The sequence below is a fragment of the Podarcis gaigeae genome (assembly GCF_964106915.1).
Source record: "Podarcis gaigeae genome assembly, chromosome: 11".
NCBI lineage: Eukaryota > Metazoa > Chordata > Lepidosauria > Squamata > Lacertidae > Podarcis > Podarcis gaigeae.
In genome coordinates, this window is record NC_139687.1 from 4,110,383 (window position 1) to 4,125,227 (window position 14,845).

At 39.7% G+C, this 14,845-nt stretch overlaps 2 protein-coding genes across 3 annotated transcripts in view; one reads left to right on the plus strand and one right to left on the minus strand.

Moving 5' to 3' along the window:
• The window catches only part of VPS13A (vacuolar protein sorting 13 homolog A), a 144,695-nt gene extending 137,929 nt beyond the window's left edge, over positions 1-6,766 (plus strand). For both annotated transcript variants that reach the window (XM_083701850.1, XM_083701851.1), the window contains exons 69-72: positions 34-119; positions 2,823-2,946; positions 4,549-4,623; positions 4,928-6,766. In XM_083701850.1, the coding sequence (XP_083557976.1) occupies positions 34-119; positions 2,823-2,946; positions 4,549-4,623; positions 4,928-4,978 (336 nt within the window). In that variant the 3' untranslated portion in view covers positions 4,979-6,766. The remainder of the gene's footprint in view (positions 1-33; positions 120-2,822; positions 2,947-4,548; positions 4,624-4,927) is intronic.
• A 146-nt stretch (positions 6,767-6,912) lies between these two features.
• Positions 6,913-14,845, minus strand: part of LOC310826784 (guanine nucleotide-binding protein subunit alpha-14-like) — a 30,753-nt gene continuing 22,820 nt past the window's right edge. The window contains exons 3-7 of the mRNA XM_083702115.1: positions 13,803-13,957; positions 10,542-10,670; positions 10,029-10,158; positions 9,218-9,371; positions 6,913-8,013 (exon numbers count right to left, since the gene is read on the minus strand). Coding sequence (XP_083558241.1) covers positions 7,823-8,013; positions 9,218-9,371; positions 10,029-10,158; positions 10,542-10,670; positions 13,803-13,957 — 759 coding nt within the window. The 3' untranslated portion in view covers positions 6,913-7,822. The remainder of the gene's footprint in view (positions 8,014-9,217; positions 9,372-10,028; positions 10,159-10,541; positions 10,671-13,802; positions 13,958-14,845) is intronic.

A 14,845-nucleotide genomic window follows, 5' to 3' on the forward strand; every position in this document is an offset into this window, starting at 1 on the left:
AGGGAATTCTATACAACTGTCTTTCTCTTTTAGAATATTGAAAATGGAAGATTTGCCAAACTGAGATACTTTACACATGCAATGGTTAATAGTACAGATTTACTAATGGTAACAAAGAGGTAAGGTTCCCCATTTGTCCAGTTAACTTTATAAGCTGCATGCATTGTTACACTTGTTTTTTTGCTCACTCAGTTATAATATATATAACATAAATAGTGTGTTTAGATTTTCCCTTAGCATTTAAATGAAAGAAACTCCAATCATCCTTAAAGGTAAAGATACTGAAGGCTATATTTTACAACAGAAGACCAAGATTTAGAATATTTTTATGTTACCTCAAAGCACTTGATTAGACTTTTCACAGTACTTAAGACTGGAGATTTTGTTAATATTGTTAGTGTGTATGTGAAAATCTGGAACTGATAAATGGTAGTCGGAATAACAATATTCCTGGGATAAGCCCTCATTCATTCTCTCTCTTAAGAATGATTCTGCCATGTACTTTTGTAACTGATGTGCTTCAATTAAGTAGTTCCTTGTGGGTGCAGGTGTCCATATATATTGAAACTACATCAGCGAAAGCTTCCTTGTTCAATTTAGTAGAAGAGACAGTTCCATGAGTATAAAGAAATTTGCAATGTCTCTGCCTCTCTTGACTGAAGAGCAAGGGCGCCAACAGGATTTTCTGTGCTCAGTGCACAGCATGGGAAGTGGGATATCTGAGCTACCTGTAAAGGAAACCAATTTGCATAAAATTTAGCTATGCTTTGTGTCATATGCAAATTTGTGCCCTTTTTTGCAAGTAGCATCGAGAACTCTCCAGAACATGAATAACGTATGCTTGATAAACTTATATATAATTGTATCTTCATACTAGAAAATACTTAACTTGTTGAATTTCTGCCTGCCTCAAAGGCACAGGAATGACATGGCAGAAAACATGCCTAAACCTCTTTGCAAAGTTTTCACATTTTATATTTGCCATTTTCAGGGAGGAGGTGGATTCTTTAACACCTACTGTGTAGTAGTATTTGCAGAAAATAACATTTAAGTATATGATCTTAGATGATAAAAGAACAAACTACTTAGATACAAAGGGCTGGAAAATGAGACAGAAGGGGAGGGAGAAACAGCAGCTCCTTTGGATTCCAGGGATTCCAATCACTTGGTTTCCAAACAACTCACTCATCTATCTCAGCCCTGACTCATTGGCGACACTAAAAGGTGGGAGCAGTCAGGTTGGCTCATCTCAGAGAAATCACTTAAAAGGGTACCTGTGCATTTTGTTTCAAAACTTGCTTTCCAGGAGGGCTAGAGACTTAAAAAAATAATGAATGGAAGCTCAGAGTCTGGGCCCCCTTCATGATGTGGGCTCAGTACATCAGTACTCCCTGTACTCACATCTCAGTGGCCCTGTGAAACAGAATAGGAAAGCAACAAGAACTCTGTTTGATTATTAGAACAGGCACCTTGAAATCAGCGGAATATATATTTAGCGGTAGTGCATTAGTTTTATTCTTACATAAGAACCAATTCCTAGGGGCTCTGGGGGCTTTGCCAATAAAATATTTGAGAGGTCTGCCCCCACCCCCCAGATTGATGGGCACTGCCACTCAAATAATGTGTGTGCACCACATCGTGTGATCGATTATGCAGGGTGGGGCCTACCTGCCCGCCCCCATATTTTCTTAAAGTTGGCACCCCTGCATAAGAAATAGTATGTCACTTTGAAGATATACAGCTAAGGTTCCCCCCACCAAGCCACTGTTGCTATCCAATATTGTGCAAGCTCATTTCCTTTTCCTGCCTTCCCCACTGCAGTTTCCCACACCACTTCAAATATTCTCTAGGGTTTCTCAGATTTCCAGAGCAAATTTGGAAGGATAGGCACAATTGGATACCACTCCACATAACTACAGTCATACCTCGTGTTGTGTTTGCCTCAGGTTGAGTGTTTTCAGGTTGCGTCCCGCGGCAACCCGGAAGTACCAGGAAGGGTTACTTCCTGGTTTTGCCGCTCACGCATGCGCAGACATGCAAAATGATGTCACACGCATGTGCAGAAGCGACAAATCGCGACCCACGCAGAAGCTGTTCATGTTGTGAACAGGTCTCCGGAATGGATCCCGTTCGCAACCAGAAGTACCACTGTAATTCCACATTTACAAGGGAATTTACGCCTTAATGTTTCTCAAACATTATCCCCACCCCATTATGCTTCTGAAATTGAAGGAAATTTCAGATGCACTTCATAATATGGCATAAATATCCCGCTACCATTAGACAGATAATGTTATTAACCATGCATAATGCACCTCTCTGGATCCTGACCAGAGTTTTGGTTGACAAAACTTGCTTTATTTTCTAACTGAAATATTATTGAAACATGAAACCCTATGAGCTTTTTCAAGGAACTAACAAATTCAATTCAGTGAAGACACAGGAACCCTTGTTGTTGTTGTTTTTTTGTAGAATTTTTTGACATTAATTATTAGAACATGACTGAACAAAAGTATGTGTTCAGTTCAACTATTGCTGCTGCCTGGTTATCATTCTATATGCCAGCTGTTCCTTATTATATATTGATTTCTGCATCTTTAAAGTAGAATGTAGTTGTCTTCTTTGACTGAATTAATATACACACATATATGATTAGGTTCCGCTGGCATCATTGTGCAAATCCATATGTGTGTATTTCATTGTGGAATTAATAAACCATCAAACTGGGTGATAATAAGGCAACTTTTAATTTTTTATTTAAAAAGTAATTGTTGTATTTCTGCTTGCTTTGTTTTAATGGTTTATTTTGTATTCTTGTTTAGTGGCATATTATTCGTGACAAGAGGTACATTTGGACAGTTGACATGTGAATGGCAGTACACCTATGATGAATTTACCAAGGAGCCATTCATTGTTGATGGACGGAGGTTGCGCATTGAAGCAAAGGTACCGTGAGAGACTTCAGCTTGTTGTTGAATGTATTAGATTAGCTTCAGAGTATATTTTTAAAATAAAAGTCATTTGTCTCCAGTAGAATTCAGCAACTTAAATGGCATGTTGTTTTCCTTAACTTGCTAGTTTATTATATTGTTGTTATATAACAAGTCAAATTTACCAAGCTAGTAATACCACCTATGAAAACTTACTTCACTGGTGTTGTTTTTTAATTCAAAGTTTCATGGTCAGATAAAGGGGGCTTCAAATCTCCTCCCCCCCCCCCCCCGTTTCTTCCTTTCTTCACACACCCACACACCCACACGCCCCGTTAATGTTTTCCTGCATAGAGAACAAGACTCTTCTGGAAGGCACTGTCTTTTTCAGCCCTTGTGTTCTCTAAAGCAGTGTTTCTCAACCGGGGGGCATATGGCCCCCAGGATATTCCAGGGGGGGCACAGGTGAAAATCGCATAAATGGAGGGGGCACAGCACAAGACTAGGGGGCCACAGAAGGAAATGAGAAGTGGCGAAAACAGAAGTGACCAAGGAAAGAAAAAAGAAAACAGAGAAGTGAGGAAAATGGAAAACAGAGAAGTGACTATGCTTCCCAAGCAAGGAGATTATTACAGGGTTTATTGGAAAAGTCAAGCAGTATGCCACCAATATTGGATGTCAAGAATTTTCCTCTTTAGCAGTTAGTGATGACTTGAAAGATGAAATAATGGTGTATGTGAATCATTTGAAGCCGCTTTGTAATGATATGGAAGTTTACTTCTGTGATCTGCTGGACTTGGATATTCTGGCCTGGGTAGCCTCCCATTTTCACATGCGGCAGAATTGGTGCCCCAATCCCTCCCATCCATTAGAGAAAGGCTTACACTCAATTGATGTGCAGCACACCCTTAAGGTATACATCATCTGGACAAAGGAGTTTAAATGTACACACACACCATTTGTCTCCTTTCTCCCTGCTGCTGCCATCTAGAATGATTATTGCTCTATGCTATCTTGGTGGATGGGGACATATTGTGGACATAGGCAGGGCAGCCACCTGGGCATCCCCCAGCACAAGGCACTATAAGATTGATCTGTATTCCTTGGCCGAGGCTTCCTTTGGCCACAAGCTCTTATAAGCAGGGCCTCTAACGTTAGCTCAAGTTGCAGTTGGACCTGCCCTAATTGGGTAAGCTCTTTGAAATCCCAAGCCAGTGTCCCCCATGACGCCAGTAGGAAGGAGATAGTACAATTGATACTGACTCAAAATGTAGAGCTCTAAGGCACCATGGAGTCATTGGAGCCACTCCCTAATATGGACTGCAGTGTGCCTCTGATTTGCTAATTCATGAGCCCTTTACAAAAAATAGTTAAGTTAAATGTTGAAGAGGAAAGTGGGCACCTGTTGTTGCCTTACTACTTGTGACTCCATTGACTGTTTGAGTTTGGCAAGTCCGCAAACCTGATTGGGGGCTGCCTCATGATCACGGTGGAGTCAGTGTGCAATCCACTATAAAGCTGTGAGCTATATGCCGGGAAAGTAAAATAACAGAAGGTAAAAAAACATTTCATTTTACCTTGGAAAGCCAAATTAATAGGAAACCTATTTATTTTGTAGGAACGAGTAAAGTCTGTATTCCATGCCAAAGAATTTGGAAAAATTATTAATTTTAAAACGCCAGATGATGCTAAGGTGAGTATCGAATACTACTGATCTAAATATGTTTACTTGAAAATAGTATACAGCCATAGTCCTAGATTCAGATAACCAAAATGTTGATTGTGAGGGTGGCACCACGCATTTGTGACAGTAGTTCTCAGATGTCACATTGATGCATCTATAGCCCAGCTGGGAGTCTGGCAGCAGCCCCAGAAAATGGGATTTGCCCACATGTGGACTGACTATATAGTTATATACTAATGTTCTGTGCTATTAATATTTAGATGAATATGTTGACTTTCTTTCATTGTCTAATTTTTTCCTCAAATTTTCATAGTGGGTTCTCTCAAAACTGGAAGAAGTGAGGGAGAACCATCCAAAATTGTGACCATTTGTGCAAGATTCCAGGATGGACAAAACAGAGAGTGCCAAATTCAACATTTTGATTGAAGCTTAGCATGTGACATTGCTAAGACTATGAAGGGGATTGTTGATGTCTTCTACATAGCCAGAGTAGAAAAAAATCTGCCATGGTCAGTGTCATTTAAACTGTTCTAGAGCTGAGAATCTCTGCCAAATCGTGGCTTACTGAGCTTTTTATTTATAAATAATACAGAGTTACTTATATCAGGAGTAAAAATGATGTTTTCATGCATATTCTGTCACATGATTTAAAAAGACTAGATTAATCTTGTGATTTTATGTGATAATCAGGGTTCCCCCACCATCTAAGCTTTATTTCTTCTGTCATCGGGATTTTAATTAATATGCTATAATTGCCACATTACATGTTAATATAATGTATTTCACTGAAATTCAGTTAAATTCTTCAGGGAAAGACTGATTTAACCAGCAATGCTCTTATATTATGAATGATCTTGCTGATCTGTTTATTCAAGAAGCCTTTTTATTTACCAATATATATATCATGAGGTTATTTAGTTTTTTTAATACAAATAAACAGTTTGTGGTACTGTAATATTATTTTTAACACTCACTTTTTATATGATGCAAAAAATTAGCAAGGTGTTCTGGTACCTCACGATGATGGGTAGATGTACACAGATAAACATGCAATATTGAAATGATAACCTAGGCAGGGATGTGTCTTTGCAGCAATGCTTTGAATGGCATGATCTTTACTTTCAATACATAAAATTTTCAGCAAAGTCATCGAAACCTTCTAAAGAGTATGTTTTGAAATGGTATATAAACCTAAGGAACACTCTTGAATGAAAAACTATTTTGAGTGAGGGGAATCTAAATTTCATGCTCATGCTGAATGCATTGTCATTAATTTAAGAAAATTGAGAACATTCATTAACTTTGGGTTGCATCCAACTGTTTTTCTTAGAATAGAGCCACTGAATTTCATGGACGTAAATTAGGCGAGTCTCTTAATTTCAGTGGGTCTGCTCAGAGTATGACTAACGTGGGAATACAACCCATTTCAGCTTTTAAACCCCAAACAATTCATAAGATCTTTTTAGTTCTGCATGAAAACAACAAGATTTCAGTATTTGGAGGGTTGCATACACATTTCTTTTAATTTGATTTTGCTAGGCTATACAATAATGCCTATAAATGCACATGTAGATGAAGAAATCACGTCATAAAAGGGAAAAGAATGCAAATGTATGTAAGTGTATTGCCTAATCCAGATTTGACTTGTTTGATGCATGTAGTAAATGTCTGCTCCAGAATATTCTTTCCAAACTCCTGTTTGGAGGATTGAGGCGAAAGAGATTGGCCCTCCTGAATTTGCTGGTGGTACTTAAACTCCTCAAACTGTAGCTTTGTTGTAAAAGCTAAATAAAGTAAATGGCATGCCAAATGTAATTGTATGTATTTATATAAAAGTCTTGCTTGCTCCATTATGTAACCACCTGAGGTGCTTAAAGGAATACATTGCAGCCTTCCCCATAACATTTTATTTCTTGCTATACAAAATGTATATTGAATTAATGGTTACTGGATATGCCAAAATATAACGTGTGTTGTGTCTCAAGAACATGAACGAACTCTTTCCAGATTCATTGGTTTAACTGACAGTCATATCATACTTGAGCATTGACACTTTGAGTTGTGGCCTTAAGCTGCAGACCAACCATACAGATCACGCCTTCTAAATGTGTACAATAAAGAGTGTGATGCTTCCTAGGCTGGTTACACGTTATTTTTGTTTGTGCTTATTAGATTTCTATCCCTGTGTCTGCTAGACCTGTAGAGAAAAACACATACATGTGCTGTCCCAAACACTGAGTTGGTTCATGTAATTTTTAAATTTTAGGAATGTTCACACAGCGAAGAGATGCTAATTGAATTACCACTCTGTCAAACATGGTATTCAACATGTTATCTTTCTTCAGTTTATGCTGCATTACTTCATATGAAGGGGTGACATAGCAATAGTGTAAATGATGCCAAACAAGTGGTAGGTCTTAACTATATTTATTAAATATAAAATAAAGGAAAAGCAAATAAAATGGGAAATGAACACTCACTGCCTTTGCCAAAAATGGCCACCAAAAGGTATGGTCCCCCCAATGGAACTGGTGAATGATAGATGCCATTCAGGGGTGCCTTGATACATTTTGGAGTTGAGACAAGTGCACCCTTCCCTTCTCCAGTCACGGAAGCAGTTACTTTTTATAGGCTCCAGCAAAGGGCGGAAGGGAGCTTGTTTTTATTTATTTTTTAAATAACTATGCCCCAAAGCATATAGAAAACCACAAATATTAAACATATTGGCAGCTAGCATTTTACTTATGAATCAAAAATTGCACAACAAGCTGCCGTGTTTCAAGGAAAATAAGATGTATGCCATGTCCTTCAAAGAGGCTTTAAAAAACTAAAGAATTATATAAATATAGGCTATTTTTCTTTCAGCTTCGTCATGTACCTTAGTCAAATGACAATAGAGCATCCAATCTTCTGTAACTAAGACATCTCTGGCTAAAAGATTATCAAACGAATTAAATTAGCGGGTGCAGGAAGTATCTATAAATAAATGGCAGATATTTTTTCTTAAATCACCTCAAAACTAAAATTATGCACCTCAGATCAAAAACTGGGGAAAAAACCATTTTGAAAGTGTACACATTAAAAATCTGTAAGTATCATATCTAAATTTCCATTTTTGTTAAGTAAATATTTTATGGTCAACAGGGACACAAACAATTGCTGCAAATACATACATGGAGTTTTAAATACAATGCTGGGTCCCTGTGGTTTATGCCAGATTGAACTCCTTTAGATTCAGCTGTAGTATTGTGTCTCTGACAGCAGCAAAGACAAATCTAATGTTTTCTGTGTCTGTAGCACATGTAAAATGGGAATAAATCACTTTCTCTTTATCTGTATTCTGATCCTGGTATAACTTCAGAATGAACTCTCTGGCAGCTTTAACATCTTGCTTTGGTCCTGCTCAAAAGCAAAAAATGACACTGTTAAACAGAAAGAGAGACTCTTTGCAACCTTCAAATAAATTTCACTAGTGTATGCAGAGTTAATTAATTCCAATTAACTCTTTTCAAATATACTAATACACACAGGTCCTGCTATCCAAACACAATGCATTCTCAGGAAATCATTTGTTAGGTGAGCGTTTGCATAACGAGTCAACGATTTCCAATTATTCCTAGGGGGGAAATTCTACCATGTTCCCAACCACAGAATGTTTGCCCTCAAAATTTTGAAAAAACCCAGGAAAACCCACTGAAACCTTGCAAAAGGCAAGGAGGGAAGGAAAAGGGTGCTCTCTTATTTGTCTGATCTTTCCCCCACCCACCATGGTTTTTGGTTGCCATGAACCAGCAAAACACAAAAAGCAAGTCTTGTTTAAGGCTGCTCATTTGTTTACAGTACTACAACTGTGTCTGGCTGTCTTGATATCAGAATCTGTGATGCGTGTGTAGCGAGGTTTGGGTACTCATTCCTTATGTTTGGGTATGTAACAAGCGTTTGGACAGTAGGACTTGTGTGTAGTAACAAATGCTAACTTCCCACATTGGGAATATGGATGTGCATATAATTTTAATCATTTGCTTGCAAAAATAAGTGCCGCATTTTTCGCTCTATAGGACGTACTCGACCATAGGACACACCTAGTTTTAGAGGGGGAGAACAAGAAAAAAGATTCTCTCCCTCTCTGCGCAGCACCCCTTCAGCGAAGCGGCAGGAGAAACGGAGCCCCTTCCATTACTCCTCCCGCTTCGCTGAAGGGGTGCTGCGCAGAGAGGGAAAGCTGTGTAGCGCCTCTCCAGCAAAGCGAAGCCAGGAGAGCAAGAGGGATTGGTGCGCACCGACCCCTCTCGCTCTCAAGGCTTCAGTGAAAGCAACACGAAGCCTCCGGAGCATGGCGGGGAGCGTTCCTGCTGCGCTTCGGAGGCTTCGCGTTGCTTTCGCTGAAGCCTGCATTTGCTCCATAAGACGCACACACATTTCCCCTTAATTTTTGGAGGGGAAAAAGTGTGTCTTATAGAGCAATAAATACGGTAAATGTTGTCTGTTTTAGTGTAGCCAACAACTGAGGTAGCTAACACTTCACATTAAAGTGCTGGTCATTAGTGAACTGACAAAGCAGCTACAATAATTGCTTATCAGATGTAAAGCACAACTGGTTTACCTGTGAACTCTGGAAAATAGGTGCTTAAATGGGAATGCATAATCTTCTCTTCTAAAAGGTCTTTTTTATTTAAGAACAAGATGACTGAGGAGTTCAGAAACCAAGGGTATGTGATTATTGTTTGAAATAAAGCCTTGCTTTCTTCCAACCGATTCTGCAAGAAAAGTATGAAATGTTAGCGAAGTATTCTTAAAGAAATTAGTGGGTGCTGGGCTGTATCCAACACTGATTTCTGCTTGCGTAACAGAACTTCACTCCACCTTCATACCACTGCTTACACTTAAAATATGCTCCAGGGGTTTGGGGGACCCTCAAGAGCACATTTTGGGGGTGAATGGGGGAAGGAAATGCAGGGCAAGTCTATTGTGTGAGTGGAACTCTGCCTGCGCACCCCATTTCTGTGCTCAGATTAAAGTATAATTATTTCATACCCAAAACCTAGTCCCATCTATCATTATTTTCTACCCAGACATGTGTTCCAATTATAACACTAGCTATTCTCCCAGTGCCGCAAACAAAGTGTAAATGGGGTGAAAGATAACCATGTTCACCACTTTGAGCTCCTTGGAGGAAAGGCAGGATATAAATGCAATAAAATAATATGAAAGACAATGCAATGGATGCTATATATGCAAGAATGAAAAACTATGAGTGTGTCTGTGCCAGAATTTCGTCAGGATACACCTACAAAAATTGGTATTGTGCATTGAACCGGAGAGGATGACCATTCTATGGAGAAATGCATTGAGAAAATAATCTGCCACAATAAAATGCACTAACTGAAATAATCTAGAGCACTCTGTTCTTTTACCTCATTGTTGGATTCTGCCAAGACTTGATCATATTCACTAAGAGCAACCAAGAATATTATTGAGGTAACACTTTCAAAGCAGTGTATCCATTTCCTTCTTTCTGATCTCTGTCCACCAACATCTACCATTCTGTAAATAGAAATAGGAGTAACTTTGTGCAATAAGCTTCCAGGGCACCAACCAAACAAAATAAACCCAACTCAACTTTGCTGTGAAGAAGACCTGATAGCTGAACAAACTATTTACAGTAACCTGAGATGCTGATAAAGTTGCTCCAGGGCCAAACTCAGAAAACATGTTTAGAGGCTCACAAAAGCCCACATTCAAAAGGGCTTTTTATAGCCACCGAACTCTTCAGGTTTAGATCAAAATCTAATTATGTCTGATGTTAATAACTGCAACCAAGCCTTCTCCAGGATGAACTTTCCCCATTTGGTTCATATTTGGTGCAGAGGAATCGGGCTACTCAATACTGCTTTACCTCGATTAGTAATTTGCATAACCAAACTTACCTAAAAGTAACATTTTGCAACTCAAAAGGATATTCAATAATTCCAGTGGTTGGCACTCTCACTCTCAGAATATCTTGCTCGTTTGGCACAAATGATGGTGCAGCAATACGGTCAAAGTCTGAAAGGTAACTTCCAAGTCCAATACAGACACACTTATTTAGCAAAGTGTTACATGTTGCCATAAACAAATTAACATATGTTGAAATCAAATATTTAAGTAGAAGATTAATTCACAAATAAATGAGAGCTAATAGACCACACAAGGTAAAAGATTAAACAACATGGACATTCTAGATTCAAAACTCAGTGCTACTGTTAATGCACAACTACCATTACACAAGACATTTTCAGCCACAGCGCTCCCCCCACCCCACCCCCAGACCGCCATGAATGAATAACAATAGTGGCCTATTTTCAGCTATGCTATTTACTTTTGAGCTGACTGTATCAAAAAGAAGCTTGTCAATTTATATTCACATTTTCCACACATTGTCCTCATTTACAAAGTAGTAAGTTTAAATCATTTAAGTAAACACCAACATAATTGCTATTTCATTGTATAAAAACTAAAATCCTAACCCAGCGGGGGGGGGAGTGGGGAGTGACAGTGCAGACCAAGATTGTAAGGTAAAGGTAAAGGTACCCCTGCCCGTACGGGCCAGTCTTGACAGACTCTGGGGTTGTGCGCCCATCTCACTCAAGAGGCCAGGGGCCAGCGCTGTCCGGAGACACTTCCGGGTCACGTGGCCAGCGTGACATCGCTGCTCTGGCGAGCCAGAGCCGCACACGGAAACGCTGTTTACCTTCCCGCTGGTAAGCGGTCCCTATTTATCTACTTGCACCCGGAGGTGCTTTCGAACTGCTAGGTTGGCAGGCGCTGGGACCGAGCAGCGGGAGCGCACCCCGCCGCAGGGATTCGAACCGCCGACCTTTCGATCGGCAAGTCCTAGGCGCTGAGGCTTTAACCCACAGCGCCACCTGCGTCCCAGACCAAGATTGTAGCTTACTTTAAAATAAAACTTTTCTGAAGCAAAAAAGAATTAAAGACTCAACAATTTCAGACTTAATGCAAGGGACTTAACATTTGCTTTAAACTAAGACGCTTAGAAACTATTCTGAGACTAGGAAAATAACCAGGCCTGATCATCTGTTTGATGGAACTGATAATGGTGCCCTAAACTCCAAAACTATCCAAAGATGAAGAAGAGTTGCTCTCTGAGATCACATTGCAAATAATGCAAGTAAAGAGGATCTAACTGAAATAATTAAACCACCGGAGGAAAAGGTACATGAGGTAGCTGTGCAAATAGATGGGGTGGCTATAATGGAAGCATAGGATACCAGCATTAAGTTATCGAAAAAATGGAGAGTGCAATTCCTATGCTTGATGTAAGGTTGGAGCAACTGAAAAATAATTCACACAGACTGAACCTGATACTAGGGGGATGAAAGAGGGCTCAGAACAGGAGGACGTGGTGGACTTTTTAGTAGTCTGGTTCAATAAGCAGTTTCTTGAGCTGGGGTACAGCACAGATCAAACAGAAAGCCCATAGAGCCCTCTCTCTGATAAAATTCTTTGCAGCACTATTGTGCTGTAGAAGATTGTATAATGAACCTGATCAGAGAAACTAAATCCACTAAAGTGCTGGCAAATTATATAAAGCAAAGTATTGCAGAAATGTGTTGAACTGAGTTTAATTTTGGAACAATGAAACAAAAAATGCCAGACTAGTCACTATAAGAAAGTAATATTATTTAACATATTAAATCCTAAGACCTCCACTATCCTGCACAGCCCCCAATTGCCAGACCCTTAACTATTCAAGCCTAACCCCTTCAGCTGAGCCAAAGATGTCTTGCTTGCCAAACTCAACTGTTGAATCACCCCCTTGCTTCCTAACAATACCCACTAGAGAGGTTCATAAAAAAACTTATTTAAAAAAATGCCTGCTCCAAATGTCTTGTCTTACTACACTAGGGATTATATAGCTATCTCTGAAATTCCATGCTTATCAGTTAATATCTTGACCCTCCTCCATGAATATAGCTGTTTACTTGGCTGTTTTCCTATGGCTGAAATTTCAATTCAGTGGAGCAGGCATTTTTTTAAAAAAGTTTTTTATGAACCACCCTACTACCCACAGTTCATTTGCTATCTGGATCATGCTTCACTAAGAAACTATAAACTCTTCTTACCTCGAGCAAAACCAAACTATTGTATTTAGCAAAAAAAACCAAACCCAAAACAAACAAAAAAACCCACTCAATTTTCTACTAATATAATAAGAGAAATAGATTGTATGTATGTATGGGAAGAAGAATACCTGCTCATCATTTCCTTACCCATAGAAAAGAAAACTAGTAATATTAAAACAAAACTGTTCTTTGTTAATTCATCTACATGAGGAGACAGATCTGATTTCATGCGGAAATTTGAGTTACAAATTGGGGCAGGGGGAGAGTTGGCAGTACAACCCGTCATAATAATACAATCTGGCAAAAGTGCTGAATGGCAGCAAGATTGCAGGGGGCTGGAGACACTCACCCCGGGTCTGTGCTCCTTTGGAGAACGGAAGACACAAAGAAATATGATTTATTCACATATTCACACCTTCACTCTGCATGGAGGGATTCCAGATCTTACAGCCTGGTCTTCTCAAGAGGGGCTTGGAGTGTAGCACTCCAGTCCAAGGCATCTCTCCTACTAATTCTGCTCTTCCTTATTCAGTTGCATCCTAATGGTCAGTTCTTTTGGTGCTTTAGAGTACTAATGATTAGCCCCTCCCCCCAGGTGTCACCTAACAAAGGAGTTCCCCTGAGTTCCCACTTGTTGACTGACTAGGATTAAAGACTGGTACACACTTAGGACATTTACCTAGCTTAATTAGCTCTTCAAATGCTAACTGCTGATGCTCAGAATTGGGTCCACACATTCCAATACACATGGGTCTTGATTACATTTTCAAAGTCTGACACAAGTCCTTACACAAACCCTACGTAAACACCTCAACCCCTTTGCATAACCCCCTTTCTAATGCCCATTGAGACTGTCTTATATCCCAGTATACATACAAGTAGGGCTTTTTTCCAGCTGGAACTCAGGAGGGCACACCATTGCCATTATAAGAAAATAAGGGAGGTGCTCATGGTGAGTTCTGGCACCTCTTTTTCTTGAAAAATAGCACCGTATATAAATTCTAGTTAAATCCTAATATTTCCAAAGCTAAACAGACCATAGATCTATTACTGTAAGATACATACTATTTAGCCGAGTCGGACAACTGGTATTCTCTTCGCCTATCATAGCATGCTTGGATTCCTGGATCATCCCACAGCCTCTTAACGGCTTCCACAAGTTCTCTCTCCAGTGTTGTTACTGTGTCTACATTCAGCTCTTCAATCATCTGACCAGCCTCCTGCAGCAGGATTGGGGGGGGGGGGATAGTTAGGGATTTATAATCAATTTAGTCAACATGGAACTGCAAAATGAGACACTGCTGGGCATTCAAAGCACAATCAACAGTCCCAAATGCCAGGTTCACCCTTCATGCACTAACTTTGACCTAGAACCACTCGGGGAAGGGGGTGTTGTTGTGAGGGTGAGTGAAACAAAAATACCCTGCACACTGTGTATGACTGAATCAATGGGAAACAATGAACTCTTCTGTTGTTTCTGTGATGCATAAATAACATTACTGTTCCGACCTCATTATTTGGATGTTTTATTTATTTATTTTTAAACACTTTTGAATTAGGTTACATACAGATGTACATAGCTTGATGGGAAGGTGTGCTGGGGAACTGCACTCACTTTTGGTCAGGGGAAGATAAGCTCACCTTGCAGCAGGAAAAAAATACACTGGTCCTTGTACGTAGGTATATCAGTATGTATGCACTCTATAACTGTGCAAGCTCAGAAAATAGACAGCAATGACAAGTAAATAATTCTGCAGTGGGACAATGGTCTGGACAATGCTTTTTTGTACTTAATTTTGACCACTGTGACACAGGGATGAAAGTAGGCTTTATTTCACCTGGGTAAAAAACCCAGTTTGGCACTCCCATGCGCATTTGTGTACACACACACACACACACACACACACACACACACACTTGGAGCCTCAATGGCACCCCTCTGGAGGCTTCACCTGGGGCAGAAAACCCCAACTAGGCCTGCCCCTCCATAGCTATGACTCTGCTGTAACATACCAGGAAACTCTATCAGATACTTCAATCCTAACATAAAAAGAAAGATCAGTCTTGCTGGATTATGTTTCCAACTGAGAGGTCTTTCACATGGTCAG